The 18,981-nt window shown below is 52.4% G+C and overlaps 1 protein-coding gene across 1 annotated transcript in view; it reads right to left on the bottom strand.

The window, feature by feature from the left end:
- Nucleotides 1–18,981, bottom strand: part of LOC119954285 (parathyroid hormone/parathyroid hormone-related peptide receptor-like) — a 197,019-nt gene that overhangs the window by 28,326 nt on the left and 149,712 nt on the right. Inside the window, exon 12 of the mRNA XM_038779379.1 lies at nucleotides 4,321–4,462. Coding sequence (XP_038635307.1) covers nucleotides 4,321–4,462 — 142 coding nt within the window. The remainder of the gene's footprint in view (nucleotides 1–4,320; nucleotides 4,463–18,981) is intronic.

Raw genomic sequence — 18,981 nt, 5'->3', positions numbered from 1 at the left:
CCCACACAAACACGGGGAGAATGTGCAAGCTTCACAGAGGCAGTCACCGTTGACTGGAATTGAACCTGGGTCCGTGGCGCTGTGAGGCAGCAGTGCTAACCATAATGAAGACACCATGTGTAATATCTGTGCAGTGTCTACAGACAGTGGATGATAGAGCAGTTGAGGGAGAACCTTGAGAAGTTAGTCAAGGAAAAGTCCGGTGCTGGATCAGGAAGGAGCAAATAGCACACCAATTCTGTGGGAAGAAACACCCAAACAGATCAAACTGCCACTTACGGCAACTGACCAAGATCTGGTTTAATGACAGCTGCAGAGAGACCCAGGAAGAAACCCCGAGGAATGGCATTAGAGATCCTGGTAATCTCAAGTAATAAAGTCAGGTTAAGGGTCTTTGAGGTCGAAAATAGCATTAACCTAAAGGGGATATGGATGGGCTATGGTGAAACTCGGCTGTGAGCCGGAGAACTTTCCAGAAGGGCGTGAAAAAGAGATGAGAGGGGGTAGAAGAAGAGACACCTGAAAGCTATCTCCAGCGAAGACTCCACCCCAGCGAAGACTCCACCCAACAAAGACTCCACCTCAGCGAAGATTCCACCTCAGCAAAGACTCCACCCCAGCGAAGACTCCACCCAACAAAGACTCCACCTCAGCGAAGATTCCACCTCATCAAAGACTCCACCCCAGCGAAGACTCCACCTCGGCGAAGACTCCACCCCAGCGAAGACTCCACCTCAGTGTAGATTCCACCTCAGTGAAGACTCCACCCCAGTGAAGATTCCACCTCAGCAAAGACTCCACCCCAGCGAAGACTCGACCTCAGTGAAGATTCCACCTCAGTGAAGACTCCCTGATTTATGCGTGGAGTCAGAGGAAATGAGTGAGATTTTTAATGAGTACTTTGCATCGGTATTCACCAAGGAGAGGGACATGATGGATGTTGAGGCTGGGGATGGATGTTTAAATACTCTAGGTCATGTCAGCATAAGGAAGGGGGAGGTTTTGGGTATTCTAAAAGGCATTAAGGTGGACAAGTTCCCAGGACCGGATGGGATCTATCCCAGGTTATTGAGGGAAGCGAGGGACGAAATAGCTGGGGCCTTAACAGATATCTTTGCAGCATCCTTGAGCACAGGTGAGGTCCCGGAGGACTGGAAAATTGCTAATGTTGTCCCTTTGTTTAAGAAGGGTAGCAGGGATAATCAAGGGAATTATAGACCTGTGAGCTTGACATCAGTGGTAGGCAAACTGTTGGAGAAGATACTGAGGGATAGGATCTATTCACATTTGGAAGAAAATAGACTTATCAGTGATAGGCAGCATGGTTTTGTGCAGTGAAGGTCATGTCTTACAAACCTAATAGAATTCTTTGAGGAAGTGACAAAGTTAATTGATGAGGGAAGGGCTGTAGATGTCATATACATGGACTTCAGTAAAGCATTTGATAAAGTTTCCCATGGCAGGTTGATGGAAAAAGTGAAGTCGCATGGAGTTCAGGGTGTACTAGCTAGATGGATAAAGAACTGGCTGGGCAACAGGAGACAGAGAGTAGTGGTGGAAGGGAGTGTCTCACAATGGAGAAAGGTGACTAGTGGTGTACCACAGGGATCCGTGCTCGGACCACTGTTATTTGTGATATACATAAATGATCTGGACGAAGGTATAAGTGGTCTGATGAGCAAGTTTGCAGATGATACTAAGATTGGTGGAGTTGTAGATAGCGAAGAGGACTGTCAGAGAATACAGCAAAATATAGATAGATTTGAGAGTTGGGCAGAGAAATGGCAGATGGAGTTCAATCCAGGCAAATGCGAGGTGATGCATTTTGGAAGATCTAACTCAAAAGCAGACTATATGGTCAATGGAAGAGTCCTGGGGAAAATTGATGTACAGAGAGGTCTGGGAGTTCAGGTCCATTGTACCATGAAGGTGGCAACGCAGGTCGATAGAGTGGTCAAGATGGCATACAGCATGCTTGCCTTCATCGGACGTGGTATTAAGTACAAGAGTCGGCAGGTCATGTTACAGTTGTATAGGACTTTGGTTAGGCCACATTTGGAATACTGCGTGCAGTTGTGGTCGCCACATTACCAGAAGGATGTGGATGCTTTAGAGATGTTGCCTGGTATGGAGGGTGCTAGCTTTGAAGAAAGGTTGAGTAGATTAGGATTGTTTTCATTGGAAAGACGGAGGTTGAGGGGGGACCCGATTGAGGTCTACAAAATTATGAGAGGTATGGACAGGGTGGATAGCAACAAGCTTTTTCCAAGAGTGGGTGTCAATTACAAGGGGTCACAATTTCAAGGTGAGAGGGGGAAAGTTTAAGGGAGATGTGCGTGGAAAGTTTTTTTCGCAGAGGGTGGTGGGTGCCTGGAACGCTTTGCCAGCGGAGGTGGTAGAGGCGGGCACGATAGCATCATTTAAGATGCATCTGGACAGATATATGAACGGGCGGGGAACAGAGGGAAGTAGATACTTGGAAAATAGGCGACAGGTTTAGATAAAGGATCTGGATTGGCGCAGGCTGGGAGGGCCGAAGGGCCTGTTCCTGTGCAGTAATTTTCTTTGTTCTTTGTTCTTTGACTCCACCCCAGTGAAGATTCCACCTCAGTAAAGACTCCACCTCAGTGAAGCAAAGAAATGGTGAGGGCATGCAAAATCCACCTTCGCAAAGAAGGCCCTGATGTCATCAGAATCAGCAGAGCTCTGTGAAGAATTGTACCCGTCAGAGCAGCCTGACCAAGTTCAACTGTACGGGTAGTATCTGAGTCTCAAATAGACAATATGAGTTAATTTAAGGATTTAGATTTTGTTTTGTGAATAGAGTTTGGATCATGAGATTCTGTAATAAAATCAGGTTGAACAACCAATCCACTCTTGTCCTGTGTTTGTCTCATAAGAATGAGCCACTGGGTAAATGGGTTTGAGGTAAGTTGGTCTAAGTGTCTAATATTTTCAGACACCAGCAGAGCCCAGAGAGCAGCACCCAGAGCCCAGCGTCCAGCGTCCATCACCCACACCCCTACACACACTCACACACACCGAGATCCCAGAGTCCAGAGCCCAGTGTCCAGAGCCCAGAGTGCAGAGTCCAGATCCCAGAGCCCAGATCCCAGAGTCCAGATCCCAGAGTCCAGAGTGCAGAGTCCAGATCCCAGAGTCCAGAGTCCAGATCCCAGATCCCAGATCCTATAACCATGAGGCCAGAGACCAGAGCGTAGAGTGCAGCAACCAGATCCCAGGGCCCATAGGCCAGAGTCCCGATCTCAGAGTCCAGATTCCAAGCCCCAGAGGCCAGAACCCAGTGGCAAGCGTAAAGACCCCAGAGTCCAGCCCCAAGTGTCCAACGCCCAGACATTAGTGCCTAGATCACAGTCCAGAGTCCAGCAGCCAGAGTCCAGATTCCAGAGTCCAGACCCAGAGCCGAGCACCCAGCGTCTAGAGACCAGAGTCTAGGGTGCCCAGAGCCCAGTGCTCAGAGCCCTTCCCCAGTGCTCTGAGCTATGAGCCCAGAGCCCAGTGCTCAGAGCCCTTCCCCAGTGCTCTGAGCTATGAGCCCAGAGCCCAGTGCTCAGAGCCCTTCCCCATTGCTCAGAGCTATGAGCCCAGTGCCCAGAGTCCATTGCTCATAGCCCTGAGCCCAGAGCCATGAGCCCAGAGCCCAGTGCCCAGTGCCCAGTGCCCAGTGCCCAGTGCCCGGAGCTATGAGCCCAGAACCCAGTGCCCAGTGCCCAGAGCCATGAGTCCAGTGCCCAGCAGCCATGAGCCCAGTGCCCAGAGTCCAGTGCTCAGAGCCCTGAGCCCAGAGCCATGAGCCCAGAGCCATGAGTCCAGTGCCCAGTGCCCAGAGCCCAGTGCTCAGTGCCCAGCTGCCAGACCCACATCCCAGAGTCCAGAGTCGAATCTCCGGAGCCCAGTGCCCAGCAGGCAGATGCTGGCACCAGAGTCCAGAGCTCAACGCCCAGAGCCGAAAGACAGAGTCCAAAGTCCAGCACCCAGAGCCCACACCCTAGACTCTAGTGCGCAGAGCCCAGTGCTCAGAGCCCAGTGCTCAGAGCCCAGTGCTCAGAGACCAGTGCTCAGAGACCAGTGCTCAGACCCGACCACCCAGAGCCCAGAATCCAGCGCCCACATCTCATTGCCCAGGGTCCAGAGCCCAGCACCCAGAGTCCAGTCCCCAGAAACCAGTGCCCAGCACCAAGGCACTATCACCAAGATCCCAGAGCCCAGCACCCAGAACCCAGTGCACAGAACCCAGAGTTTAGCTCCCAGACCTTGAGCTAATAATCAGTGGCATAAATCCAAAATTCAGAGCCTTACCTGAAAGGAGTTGAAGAGCATTTCATAATGCATTTGGATCTGCCAAAGGATCCCTGACATAGCAGAGTATGGCATTGCTATGAAAATCACATAATGGACCCCAAAGAGCGGTATGAGTACAAGTGTGGATTTCAGCAGTTTTCTGGAAGAGAAACAAAACAAATTGAAAGACAGCGTGAACAGCAAAATGGCAGGGTGCACACTGAGTGGAAGTTGCAGCTTTTATCATCACAGACAGATCAGAGAGCCCAGAGCACAGGCAGCATGGTGGCACAGTGGTTAGCACTACCAGTGACTAGGCCAGAGCAGAGAGCCCAGAGCACAGGCAGCATGGTGGCACAGTGGTTAGCACTACCAGGGACTAGGCCTTGGATGAATGTGCGGAGAGTGCATGTTCTCCCCGTGTCAGTGAGGGTTTCCTCTGGGTGCTCTGGTTTCCTCCCACAGACCAATGATGTGCAGGTTCGATGGTTTGCCATGCTAATTTTCCCCTTAATGTTCAAAAGGTTAAGGTGGGGTTACGGGGGAGTGGGCCTAGGTGGGGTCCTCTTTCAGAGGGTTGGTGCACACTCGATTGTAGGGATGTGGTATATCTGGATTTCCAGAAAGCCTTTGACAAGGTGCCACACAAAAGGTTGCTGCATAAGATAAAGATGCATGGCATTAAGGGTAAAGTACTAGCATGGATAGAGGATTGGTTAATTAATAGAAAGCAAAGAGTGGGGATTAATGGGTGTTTCTCTGGTTGGCAATCAGTAGCTAGTGGTGTACCTCAGGGATCCGTGTTGGGCCCACAATTGTTCACAATTTACATAGATGATTTGGAGTTGGGGACCAAGGGCAATGTGTCCAAGTTTGCAGATGACACTAAGATGAGTGGTAAAGCGAAAAGTGCAGAGGATACTGGAAGTCTGCAGAGGGATTTGGATAGGTTAAGTGAATGGGCTCGGGTCTGGCAGATGGAATACAATGTTGACAAATGTGAGGTTATCCATTTTGGTAGGAATAACAGCAAACAGGATTATTATTTAAACGATAAAATATTAAAGCATGCCGCTGTGCAGAGAGACTTGGGTGTGCTAGTGCATGAGTCACAGAAGGTTGGTTTACAGGTGCAACAGGTGATTAAGAAGGCAAATGGAATTTTGTCCTACATTGCTAGAAGGATGGAGTTTAAGACTAGGGAGGCTATGTTGCAATTGTATAAGGTGTTAGTGAGGCCACACCTGGAGTATTGTGTTCAGTTTTGGTCTCCTTACTTGAGAAAGGACGTACTGGCACTGGAGGGTGTGCAGAGGAGATTCACAAGGTTAATCCCAGATCTGAAGGGGTTGGATTATGAGGAGAAGTTGAGTAGACTGGGACTGTACTCGTTGGAATTTAGAAGGATGAGGGGGGATCTTATAGAAACATTTAAAATTATGAAAGGAATAGATAGGATAGATGCGGGCAGGTTGTTTCTACTGGCGGGTGAAAGCAGAACTAGGGGACATAGCCTCAAAATAAGGGGAAGTAGATTTAGGACTGAGTTTAGGAGGAACTTCTTCACCCAAAGGGTTGTGAATCTATGGAATTCCTTGCCCAGTGAAGCAGTTGAGGCTCCTTCATTACATGTTTTTAAGGTAAAGATAGATAGTTTTTTGAAGAATAAAGGGATTAAGGGTTATGGTGTTCGGGCCGTAAAGTGGAGCTGAGTCCACAAAAGATCAGCCATGATCTCATTGAATGGCGGAGCAGGCTCGAGGGGCCAGATGGCCTACTCCTGCTCCTAGTTCTTATGATTCTATGTTCTGTGAGTCACAGAGTTCATAACCCAGAACTTGTGTATGGGTTGTGGATTGTGGACTTGAGTATGGGTTTGTGTGCATATGTCAGGGTGTGCATACTTGTGTAAGGGTGTGTGTGAGTGTGTAGGGGTGTTTCTGAATGAGTCACGGTGTGTGTGTGTGTGTAGGGGTGTGTCTGAATGGGTCAGGGTGTGTGTGAGTGTGTGGGGTTGTGTCTGAATGTGTAGAGCTGTATGTGAATGAGTTGGGATGTGTGTGAATGTGTTTAGGGGTGTGTGAATGAGTTGGTGTGTGTGTCAGTGTTTAGGATTGTGTGTGAATGAGTCGGTGTGTGTGTGTAGGGGTGTGTGTGAATGAGTTGGGGGGTGTGTGAGTGTGTAAGGTGTGTGTGAATGAGTTGGGGTGCGTGTGTGTAAGGTGTGTGTGAATGAGTTGGGGTGTGGTGTGTGTAGGGGTGTGTGTGAAAGAGTTGGGGTGTGTGTGTGTGTAAGTTGTGTATGAATGAGTTGGGGTGTGTGTGAGTGTGTAAGGTGCGTGCAAATGTGTTGGGGTGTGGTGCATGAGTAGGGGTGTGTGTAAAGTGTGTGTGAATGAGTTGTTGTGTGTTGTGTGTGTAGGTGTGTGTGTGAATGAGTTGGGGTGTGGTGTGTAAGGTGTGTGTAAGTGTGTAAGGGTGTGGATGAATGAGTTGGGGTGTGTGTGTGTAAGGGGTGTGGGTGAATGAGTTCGGGTGTGTGTGTGTGTAAGGTGTGTGGGTGAATGAGTTGGGGTGTGTGTGTGTGTAAGGTGTGGGTGAATGAGTTGGGGTGTGTGTGTGTGTCTGGGTGTGGGTGAATGAGTTGGGGTGTGTGTGTGTAAGGGTGTGGGTGAATGAGTTGGGGTGTGTGTGTGTGTCGGGGTGTGTGTGAATGAGTTGGGGTGTGTGTGTGTAAGGGTGTGGGTGAATGAGTTGGGGTGTGTGTGTGTGTCGGGGTGTGTGTGAATGAGTTGGGGGGTGTGTGTGTAAGGGGTGTGGGTAAATGAGTTGGGGTGTGTGTGTGTGTAAGGTGTGGGTGAATGAGTTGGGGTGTGTGTGAGTGTGTAAGGGTGTGGATGAATGAGTTGGGGTGTGTGTGTAAGGTGTGGGTGAATGAGTTGGGTGTGTGTGTGTGTAAGGTGTGGGTGAATGAGTTGGGGTGTGTGTGTGTAAGGTGTGGGTGAATGAGTTGGGGCGTGTGTGTGTAAGGTGTGGGTGAATGAGTTGGGGCGTGTGTGTCGGGGTGTGTGTGTGTAAGGTGTGGGTGAATGAGTTGGGGTGTGTGTGAGTGTGTAAGGGTGTGGGTGAATGAGTTGAGGTGTGTGTGTGTGTAAGGTGTGGGTGAATGAGTTGGGGTGTGTGTAAGGTGTGGGTAAATGAGTTGGTGTGTGTGAGTGTGTAAGAGTGTGGGTGAATGAGTTGGGGTGTGTGTGTGTGTAAGGTGTGGGTGAATGAGTTGGTGTGTGTGTGTGTGTCGGGGTGTGGGTGAATAAGTTGGTGTGTGTGTGTGTGTAAGGTGTGGGTGAATGAGTTGGGGTGTGTGTGTAAGGTGTGGGTGAATGAGTTGGGGTGTGTGTGTGTGTCGGGGTGTGGGTGAATGAGTTGGGGTGTGTGTGTGTAAGGTGTGGGTGAATGAGTTGGGGTGTGTGTGTGTGTAAGGGGTGTGGGTGAATGAGTTGGTGTGTGTGTGTGTGTGTAAGGTGTGTGGGTGAATGAGTTGGGGTGTGTGTGAGTGTGTAAGGGTGTGGGTGAATGAGTTGGGGGGTGTGTGTGTGTCGGGGTGCGGGTGAATGAGTTGGGGTGTGTGTGTGTAAGGTGTGGGTGAATGAGTTGGGGTGTGTGTGAGTGTGTAAGGGTGTGGATGAATGAGTTGGGGTGTGTGTGTGTAAGGTGTGGGTGAATGAGTTGGGGTGTGTGTGTGTAAGGTGTGGCTGAATGAGTTGGGGTGTGTGTGTGTAAGGTGTGGGTGAATGAGTTGGGGTGTGTGTGTGTAAGGTGTGGGTGAATGAGTTGGGGTGTGTGTGTGTAAGGTGTGGGTGAATGAGTTGGGGTGTGTGTGTGTGTCGGGGTGTGGGTGAATGAGTTGGGGTGTGAGTGTGTAAGGGTGTGGGTGAATGAGTTGGGGTGTGTGTGTGTGTCGGGGTGTGGGTGAATGAGTTGGGGTGTGTGTGTGTAAGGTGTGGGTGAATGAGTTGGGGTGTGTGTGTGTGTCGGGGTGTGGGTTAATGAGTTGGGGTGTGTGTGTGTAAGGTGTGGGTGAATGAGTTGGGGTGTGTGTGTGTGTAAGGGGTGTGGGTGAATGAGTTGGGGTGTGTGTGTGTCGGGGTGTGTGTGAATGAGTTGGGGGGTGTGTGTGTGTAAGGGTGTGGGTGAATGAGTTGGGGTGTGTGTGTGTGTGTAAGGTGTGTGGGTGAATGAGTTGGGGTGTGTGAGTGTTTAAGGGTGTGGGTGAATGAGTTGGGGTGTGTGTGTGTGTCGGGTGTGTGTGAATGAGTTGGGGGGTGTGTGTGTGTCGGGGTGCGGGTGAATGAGTTGGGGTGTGTGTGTGTAAGGTGTGGGTGAATGAGTTGGGGTGTGTGTGAGTGTGTAAGGGTGTGGATGAATGAGTTGGGTTGTGTGTGTGTAAGGTGTGGGTGAATGAGTTGGGGTGTGTGTGTAAGGTGTGGCTGAATGAGTTGGGGTGTGTGTGTGTAAGGTGTGGGTGAATGAGTTGGGGTGTGTGTGTCGGGGTGTGTGTGTGTGTAAGGTGTGGGTGAATGAGTTGGGGTGTGTGTGTGTAAGGTGTGGGTGAATGAGTTGGGGTGTGTGTGTGTGTCGGGGTGTGGGTGAATGAGTTGGGGTGTGTGTGTGTAAGGTGTGGGTGAATGAGTTGGGGTGTGTGTGTGTAAGGTGTGGGTGAATGAGTTGGTGTGTGTGTGAGTGTGTAAGAGTGTGGGTGAATGAGTTGGGGTGTGTGTGTGTAAGGTGTGGGTGAATGAGTAGGGGTGTGTGTGTGTGTGTAAGGGTGTGGATGAATGAGTTGGGGTGTGCATGTGTAAGGTGTGGGTGAATGAGTTGGGGTGTGCGTGTGTAAGGTGTGGGTGAATGAGTTGGGATGTGAGTGTGTAAGGGTGTGGGTGAATGAGTGAGGTGTGTGAGTGTGTAAGGGTGTGGGTGAATGAGTTGGGGTGTGTGTGAGTGTATAGGGGTGTGGGTGAATGAGTTGGGGTGTGAGTGTGTAAGGGTGTGGGTGAATGAGTTGGGGTATGTATGAGTGTGTAAGGGTGTGGGTGAATGAGTTGGGGTGTGTGTGAGTGTGTAAGGGTGTGGGTGAATGAGTTGGGGTGTGTGTGAGTGTGTAAGGGTGTGGGTGAATGAGTTGGGGTGTGTGTGTGTGTGTGTAAGGGTGTGGGTGAATGAGTTGGGGTGTGTGTGTGTGTCGGGGTGTGGGTTAATGAGTTGGGGTGTGTGTTTGTGTACAGTGTGGGTGAATGAGTTGGGGTGTGTGTGTGTGTAAGGTGTGCGTGAATGAGTTGGGGTGTGTGTGAGTGTGTAAGGGTGTGGATGAATGAGTTGGGATGTGTGTGTGTAAGGTGTGGGTGAATGAGTTGGGGTGTGTGTGTGTGTCGGGGTGCGGGTGAATGAGTTGGGGTGTGTTGTGTGTCGGGGTGTGGGTGAATGAGTTGGGGTGTGTGTGTGTGTCGGGGTGCAGGTGACTGAATTGGGGTGTGTGTGTGTGTGTAAGGTGTGGGTGAATGTGTTGGGGTGTGTGTGAGTGTGTAAGGGTGTGGGTGAATGAGTTGGGGTGTGTGTGTGTAATGTGTGTGTGAATGAGTTGGGGTGTGTGAATGAGTTGGGGTGTGTGTGAGTGTGTAAAGGTGTGGGTGAATGAGTTGGGGTGTGTGTGTGTGTGTGTAAGGTGTGGGTGAATGAGTTGGGGTGTGTGTGTGTAAGGTGTGGGTGAATGAGTTGGGGGTGTGTGTGTGTAAGGTGTGGGTGAATGAGTTGGGGTGTGTGTGTGTGTCGGGGTGTGTGTGAATGAGTTGGGGTGTGTGTGAGTGTGTAAGGGTGTGGGTGAATGAGTTGGGGTGTGTGTGTGTCGGGGTGTGGGTGAATGAGTTGGGATGTGTGTGAGTGTGTAAGGGTGTGGGTGAATGAGTTGGGTGTGTGTGTGTGTAAGGGTGTGGGTGAATAAGTTGGGGTGTGTGTGTGTCGGGGTGTGGGTGAATGAGTTGGGGTGTGTGTGAGTGTGTAAGGGTGTGGGTGAATGAGCTGGGGTGTGTGTGAGTGTGTAAGGGTGTGGGTGAATGGGGTGGGGTGTGTGTGAGTGTGTAAGGGTGTGGGTGAATGAGTTGGGGTGTGTGTGTGTGTCGGGGTGTGTGTGAATGAGTTGGGGTGTGAGTGTGTAAGGGTGTGGGTGAATGAGTTGGGGTGTGTGTGAGTGTGTAAGGATGTGGGTGAATGAGTTGGGGTGTGTGTGAGTGTGTAAGGGTGTAGGTGAATGAGTTGGGGTGTGTGAATGTGTAAGGGTGTGGGTGAATGAGTTGGGATGTGTGTGAGTGTGTAAGGGTGTGGGTGAATGAGTTGGGGTGTGTGTGTGTCGGGGTGTGGGTGAATGAGTTGGGGTGTGTGTGAGTGTGTAAGGGTGTGGGTGAATGAGCTGGGGTGTGTGTGAGTGTGTAAGGGTGTGGGTGAATGAGGTGGGGTGTGTGTGAGTGTGTAAGGGTGTGGGTGAATGAGTTGGGGTGTGTGTGTGTGTCGGGGTGTGTGTGAATGAGTTGGGGTGCATGTGAGTGTGTAAGGGTGTGGGTGAATGAGTTGGGGTGTGTGTGTGTGTCGGGGTGTGGGTGAATGAGTTGGGGTGTGAGTGTGTAAGGGTGTGGGTGAATGAGTTGGGGTGTGTGTGAGTGTGTAAGGGTGTGGGTGAATGAGTTGGGGTGTGTGAGTGTGTAAGGGTGTGGGTGAATGAGTTGGGGTGTGTGTGAGTGTGTAAGGGTGTGGATGAATCAGTTGGGGTGTGTGTGAGTGTGTAAGGGTGTGGGTGAATGAGTTGGGGTGTGTGTGTGTCGGGGTGTGGGTGAATGAGTTGGGGTGTGAGTGTGTAAGGGTGTGGGTGAATGAGTTGGGTGCATGTGAGTGTGTAAGGGTGTGGGTGAATGAGTTGGGGTGTGTGTGTGTGTCGGGGTGTGGGTGAATGAGTTGGGGTGTGTGTGTGTAAGGGTGTGGGTGAATGAGTTGGGGTGTGTGTGAGTGTGTAAGGATGTGGGTGAATGAGTTGGGGTGTGTGTGAGTGTGTAAGGGTGTGGGTGAATGAGTTGGGGTGTGTGAGTGTGTCAGGGTGTGGGTGGGGTGTGTGTGAGTGTGTAAGGGTGTGGGTGAATGAGTTGGGGTGTATGTGAGTGTGTAAGGATGTGGGTGAATGAGTTGGGGTGTGTGTGAGTGTGTAAGGGTGTGGGTGAATGAGTTGGGGTGTGTGAGTGTGTAAGGGTGTGGGTGAATGAGTTGGGGTGTGTGTGAGTGTGTAAGGGTGTGGATGAATCAGTTGGGGTGTGTGTGAGTGTGTAAGGGTGTGGGTGAATGAGCTGGGGTGGGTGTGAGTGTGTAAGGGTGTGGGTGAATGAGTTGAGGTGTGTGTGTGTGTCGGGGTGTGGGTGAATGAGTTGGGGTGTGTGTGTGTGTCGGGGTGTGGGTGAATGAGTTGAGGTGTGTGAGTGTGTAAGGGTGTGTGTGAATGAGTTGGGGTGTGTGTGAGTGAATAGGGGTGTGTGTATTACGATCTCCCCAAAAGAGAACAAAGTCCCTGAACGAGCGCGAGAACAATCCCAGTTTATTCAATCTCTCCTCATAGCCAATATCCTTTCTCCCTGTGTGACCATCAGCTGTGCATCGTAGACGCCTGCGCCCAATACACGGGCAGTGTGCCTTCATCCTGCCATCCCGGCTGGGGGGATTGGCTCATGGGCGACAAGGGTTATCCACTGCGGTCGTGGCTGATGACACCCCCACCGTCTACCTGCATGCAAGCTGGCCATTCCATCACATGGTCCCATCGGATCTCTGGGATGATGATAGTGGGGATGGTTGGGGGACGGTGGGGGGAAGGGTGGGGAGCCCAGGCCACCCACAACATTTGCCCATTCCCCCTTCAATGTCCGCCCATTCCCCTCCCCCTCTCTGGCCACCCCAGGCAAACCCACCCCTCACATCCATCTGACAGAGCACCGAGTCGGGTGAACAGGTGTTTAATGTGACAATGTATATGAAGATTTGTGCTCTAGCCCCTATAATGAAACTGTGCTCTGCACCCATGCCAACTTAACTAGTGTCTAACGTTCTGGCCTTATGGGCCCTAACGCTATGTCTTGGTGGTTCCCCAGATGGTACAGCAGGTTTGGAGGTGGCCTGCTGTGGGTCCCCATTGGTGGTCGCCACCTGGGGTCCATGGGCCTGGGTGCTGCTCAGGCATCCTGGGTGGCATGGTGCCACCTTGTTCTGCCCGCTGCCCTTCAGATGCACCGGGGCGTGGGGATGGGGTACGAGGTGCTGCAGTGTTGCGGCATCTGCCTTGCGGGGGTCACCGGCATGGGCCCCAACATCTCTTCCTCCCTCGGGGTGCTTGATGGCCCCTGTGCTACTCCATGGGATAGGGGTGCGAGCAGCGCTAGCCCCTGAGGCTCCTCTGCCACCTGGCGCTGCCAATCCTGGAGAGCCGCTCTGGTCTCCATCAGGGTCTGCATGCTGGCGGCCATGGAGCACAGGGAGTGGACCATCTCCACTTGGGACTGCGCCACATCACCCATTATCTGTGCCACTACCTTCTGGGTGTGTGTCTTATCAGTCAGTGCCTGCGCCATCTCACTCTGGGACTGTCCCACCTCCCTCTGTGTCTTCATCATGTCGGCCAGCGCCTGGACAATGCCGCCAATGTTTCCAGCCATGGCTTGGTGTGACTGGGCCATGCTCAGGAGCAACACTGCAATGTCCTGTACGGCGGCAACCCTGTTCTGGGCCTCGGCCAGCACCTGCACAGAATGCCCCAGGCCGTGGACGTGATGATCCATAGCCAAAACTGTTGCCACCAATGCCTCCACCATGAACGACAGCCTTGTGGCACACATGCTCGGCACCACCTCCTGCACGTGGTTGGGCTCCTCCAACTGTACCCACAGGTACTGGATGCTCGCAGACAACCCCTCTTGTAGTCCCTAGCTCTGTGGCTGCATTTCGCAGCACGGTAGCACAGTGGTTAGCACAGTTGCTCCACAGCTCCAGGGTCCCATGTTCAATTCCCAGCTTGGGTCACTGTCTGTGCGGAGTCTGCACATTCTCCCCGTGTCTGCGTGGGTTTCCTCCGGGTGCTCCAGTTCCCTCCCACAGTCCAAAGATTTGCATGTTAGATGGATTGGCCATGCTAAATTGCCCTTAGTGTCCAAAAGGTTTGGGTGAGGCTGCTGGGTTAAGTGGGGGGGGCGGAGGTGTGGGCTTAAGTGGGATGCTCTTTCCGAGGGCCAGTGCAGACTCGATGGGCTGAATGGCCTCCTTCTGCACTGTAAATTCTATGATTCTATGATTTCCACAATCGATGGGACTGTCTGTTCCAGAAGCCAGAAACCCGTCTGGATGGCAGCTAGACCCTGGGGTTGGTCTGACCGACCGCCCACCCCCTTGGGTATTCCTACCTCCACCTGTTTGTACCGGAGAAGCTGTGTGACACCAAAGAGTGTCCCAAGAACCTCTTCACCAAAGTGCCCAACCAAGGTGAGTGTCTTTGGGATAGTGGAGAGCGTTGGAGATAGCTGTGACAGGAAATCTGTGTCAACCTCAAACTCGAGGTCTGGGGTGTCCCACGTCTCGGGCAGAGTGCTGCTGTCCGAGCTGCATTCAGAGTCAGTACTTGGCTCACGGGGAAGCTCCGGCTGTGGCAGTGGCTGGGGGCACCAAATGGGCAAACAGAAAACGTGAGTGTCAGACAGTCTGACACATGCAGCCCAGGGGGTGGGTAGCTGGTGACCAGGGCACTCCCTGGTATGGGTGCCGGCATGTGGTGCAGTGTGGGGGTTCGGCCACCCTCCGGTTTGAGGGGGGGTAGGGTTACGGGTGTGTGGGGGGTTGGTGCCCAGGTGCACATTGCTGCCTGCTCACCCTGGCCGCCCTGAGGAAGTTGTGCAGTTTTGTCCAGCACAGCTGGCCATTCCGGATAGTGTTGCCCAAGGCGCTGACCGCCTTGACCTACATATTTGGATGAGAATGTAGGAGGCATGGTTAGTAAGTTTGCTGGTGACACCAAGATTAGTGGATAGTGAAGGTTTTTTAGGATTGCAACAGGATCTTGACTAAGTGGGATGATGAATGGCAGATGGAGTTTAATTTGGATAAATGTGAGGTGATGCATTTTGGTAGATCAAATCAGGGCAGGACCGACTCAGTTAATGGTAGAGAGTTCGGAGAGTTACAGAGTTTGCCCTAGCAGCCATAACGGTACTGTGCCCTGCACTCGTGCCAACTTAACTGGTGTCTAATTTTCTGGCCTTATAGGCCCTAAAACTACGCCTAGGTGTTTTCCAGATGGTACAGCAAGGGTGGAGGCAGCTTGCTGTGACTCCTGCCCTGTGACAAGGGCACGCGTCTCCTGGATGGGCCAGGGTGCTGCTCAGATGTCCCGGGTGGGGCGTGGTGCCGTCCTGTTCTGCCCACTGCAGACGAGATGCATCAGGGACAGGAGGGGGGAGTCAGAGCTGCTGTGGTGTTCTGACACCTCCCCTGTGGGAGTCACTGGCACAGGACCCAGCACCTCTTCTTCTCTTGGGGTGCCGATGGCCCCCAGGCTACTCCATTGGGCGGAGGTGCAAGCAGAGCCATCCCCTGAGGCTGCCCCGGCACCTGGCATTGCCAGTCTTGGAGGCGTACTCTGGTCCCAATAAGGGTCTGCACGCTCGCAGCCAGTGAGCATAGGGAGTAGACCATCGCCGTTTGGGACTGTACCACATCAGGCTGCAACTGTACCACCACCCTGTGGGTCTGTGCCACATCAGCCAGTGACTGGGCCATCTCCCTCTGGGACTGGGCCACTTCCCTCTGGGTCTGGGCCACCTCCCTCTGGGCCTGGGTCACTCTGCCCAGTGTCTGTGCCACACCGGCCACCGCCTGGGCATTGCCGCCGATGTTCCCACCCATGACCTGCTGTGACTGGGCCACGCTAATGGGCGCCGCTGCAATGTTCAGGTGCCTGTGGCATATGGCTGCCTGTGAGAGGGCAGCCCTGTCTTGGGCCTCGGCCACCGGCTGCACAGAATGCCCCATGCTGATCCATAACCAAAACCTTCGCCCCCAAAGCTTCCGCAGACGCCACCCATACAGTGTCAGGCTGGATGGCAGGCATGACCAGCACCACACATTGCTCCTGCACGTGGATGGACTCCTCCACCTGCGTCTGCAGGTGCTGGATGCCCGCCGTCATCCCCTCTTGTGGTCCTTGGGTCTTTGGCTGCATCTGCACTGTGGATGGATATTCCAAAAGCACCGGGCCCGTCTGGATGACAGCTGGCTCCTGGGACTAGCCTGCCCTCTGACTGCCCAGCCCCTCAGCTGCTCCTACCTCCACCTGCTGTACCGGTTGCGACGTGTGGTGGGCAACAGATAGTGTCCGTGGAGACATTTCACTAATATGCCCAACCGAGGTGATAGTCTCTGGGATGGTGGAGGGTGTAGGAGACAGCAGTGACGGAAAGTCAGTGATCTTCTTCAATCCGAGCTCCGGGGAGTCCTGGGTCTTCGGCAGAGGGCTGGTGTCCTGGCTGCTCTCCCCATTGGTGCTCTGCCGTCCGGGGGGCACAGGCTCTGGCACTGGCTAGGGGCGGGGGGGGGGGGGGGGGGGGGGGGGGGCACCGGATGGGCTGGCCCCATCTCTGGCAGTCTCTGTAAGACAAGTCGACATGTGTGATTGGCGCTGACATGTCCCTGAACCTAGGTAGCTAGGCTGGAATCTTAGATATCGAACAAACAGAGTTATTATCTCTGGGTTGTTACCCGTGCCATTTGCTAGTGAGTCGAGGAATAGGGAGAGAGAGCAGTTGAACACGTGGCTACAGGGATGGTGCAGGAGGGAGGGTTTCAAAATCCTGGATAATTGGGGCTCATTCTGGGGTAGGTGGGACCTCTACAAACGGGATGGTCTACACCTGGACCAGAGGGGTACCAATATCCTGAGGGGGGAAATTTGCTAATGCTCTTCGGGAGGGTTTAATTCAGCAGGGGGATGGGAACCTGAATTGTAGCTCCAGCATACAGGAGGTTCAGAGTAGTGAGGTCATGAGTAAGGTTTCAAGGTCACAGGAGTGTACCGGCAGGCAGGAAGGTGGTTTGAAGTGTATCTATTTCAACGCCAGGAGCATCCGGAATAAGGTGGGTGAACTTGCAGCATGGGTTGGTACCTCCTGGGACTTTGATGTTGTGGCCATTTCGGAGACATGGATCAAGCAGGGACAGGAATGGTTGTTGCAGGTTCCGGGGTTTAGATGTTTCAGTAAGCTCAGGGAAGGTGGTAAAGGAGAGGGAGGGGTGGCATTGTTAGTCAAGGACAGTATTACGGTGGCAGAAAGGACATTTGATGAGGACTTGTCTACTGAGGTAGTATGGGCTGAGGTTAGAAACAGGAAAGGAGGTCACCCTGTTGGGAGATTTCTATCGGCCTCTGAAAAGTTCCAGAGATGGAGAGGAAAGGATTGCAAAGATGATTCTGGATAGCAGCGAAAGTAACAGGGTAGTTGTTATGGGGGACTTAAACTTTCCAAATATTGACTGGAAACGCTATAGTCCGAGGACTTTAGATGGGTCAGTTTTTGTCCAATGTGTGCAGGAGGGTTTCCTGACACAGTATGTAGATAGGCCAACAAGAGGCGAGGCCACATTGGATTTGGTACTGGGCAGTGGCGTGCAGAGGGGGGGGCCGACGGTGTGCTGGCCCCGGGCATCGATTGGATGGGGGCAGCAGCGTGAAGAGAACGGAGCGCGCACCGCGGTCGGCCAGAGCGCGCCTGCGCACCGCGGTCGGCCAGAGCGCGCCTGCGCACCGCGGTCGGCCAGAGCGCGCCTGCGCACTGTGGTCGGCCGGAGCGCGCCTGCGCACCGCGGTCGGCTGGAGCGCGCCTGCGCACCACGGTCGGCCGGAGCGCGCCTGCGCACCGCGGTCGCCGCTGGTGAAGAGGCGGCTTTGCACTCGGCGGCTGGAGTGTGAACAAAAAGGGCGCGAATTCTCCTGAATCGACGGCAATCAATGCCACCATGGGTGAGTTTTATTTATTCTTTATCTTTATCTTTTGATCCATTTTTAAACTCTTCTCTGCACCCTCTCTATAGTTGTCAACTTACTAAACTGTCGTGCCCAGAATTTGACATTTGGGCCAGGGGCACCCATTTGGGACAGAACCAGTATTTTATGAAGATTCATCATGGCCTCTTAACTTTTGCCCTCTTACCCTTTATACTTAAAGCCCAGTGTCCTGTAAATGGGAGATTCGCAGAGACAGGGGCAGCACGGTATCATGGTGGTTAGCATAAATGCTTCACAGCTCCAGGGTCCCAGGTTCGGTTCCCGGCTGGGTCACTGTCTGTGCGGAGTCTGCACGTCCTCCCCGTGTGTGCGTGGGTTTCCTCCGGGTGCTCCGGTTTCCTCCCACAGTCCAAAGATGTGCGGGTTAGGTGGATTGGCCATGCTAAATTGCCCGTAGTGTCCTAAAAATGAAGGTTAGGGGGGGGGGGGGGTTGTTGGGTTACGAGTATAGGGTGGATACGTGGGTTTGAGTAGGGTGATCATTGCTCGGCACAACATCGAGGGCTGAAGGGCCTGTTCTGTGCTGTACTGGTCTATGTTCTATGTTCTACTTGACTGCAAGCTGCTGGAGCTCGGATCTTGAACAGAGCTTTATATCTGGATTTGGGGACTCTTTATGCACTGGCATAGTGCACAAACAGGCCCCACATGACCAGGGTTTTGTGAAGAAGGAGGGATCTGGAAATGTGTCGACTGTGAAAATTATATTTGTGGAAATTGGGTGAAGTAATGCCGGTGTTTGATGAGACTTGGTGCTAAAGCTTTAGAGAAATGAAGATGGAATTTGATTTGAAGAAGTTCAACGTTTTGAAGGATATTGTGGCTGAAATGAATGCGATACGTGCTGAATGGGCTGACTGAGAAATGTGTGAGATATGTCTTTGTATCTGCTATGTGTAATTTATCGGTCATATTATTGCAATTTTCCTGTTAATTCATGTTTAATTTACGTTGATTTTGGTGTGATTGCTAATATAAAAGTGAAGTCTTGTATGTTGGTCTTAGTTGGGTTGTTTGTAGTTTGTTTCCACAAGGGTCATAACAGTATTTCCATGACGTTGCTGCTCTTATCCTTCTCCATGGGGGTTGCAGAGGAGGGAGGCACAACTTTCGAGACATAACATCTCACCCATTGCTGCAAAGCAAAAGACTGAAGAAGAGAACAATATCCCTAGAATCCCAGCGCTAAGGGGAAATTGACTAACTCTTACAGCGCAATTTAACCTCAGGCAGCCGTCCTATACCTTAGAGATGACCTAGAGGCAGCTTGGGGCCTGTCGTGAAGGTGAGTGAGTGCCTTTAAATTTGCTTACCTTTCACCGGGAGCAGGGTTTGAGGGAATATCAGGTAAGCTCTTTGTTCCTTTTTCTTCTTCTTGTTTTTTTTTAAATCTAGAGATGATGTCAGGGAAGGCAGTACAATGCTCCTCCTGCAGAATGTTTGAGGTGAGGGACGCCGTCAGTGTCCCTGCTGATTTCATCTGTGGGAAGTGCACCCAACTCCAGCTCCTCAAAAACCGTGTTAGGGACCTGGAGCTTGAGCTGGATGAA

This window comes from Scyliorhinus canicula, chromosome 19, assembly GCF_902713615.1.
Source record: "Scyliorhinus canicula chromosome 19, sScyCan1.1, whole genome shotgun sequence".
Taxonomy (NCBI): Eukaryota; Metazoa; Chordata; class Chondrichthyes; order Carcharhiniformes; family Scyliorhinidae; genus Scyliorhinus; species Scyliorhinus canicula.
This window is presented reverse-complemented; position numbering and strand designations above follow the sequence as displayed.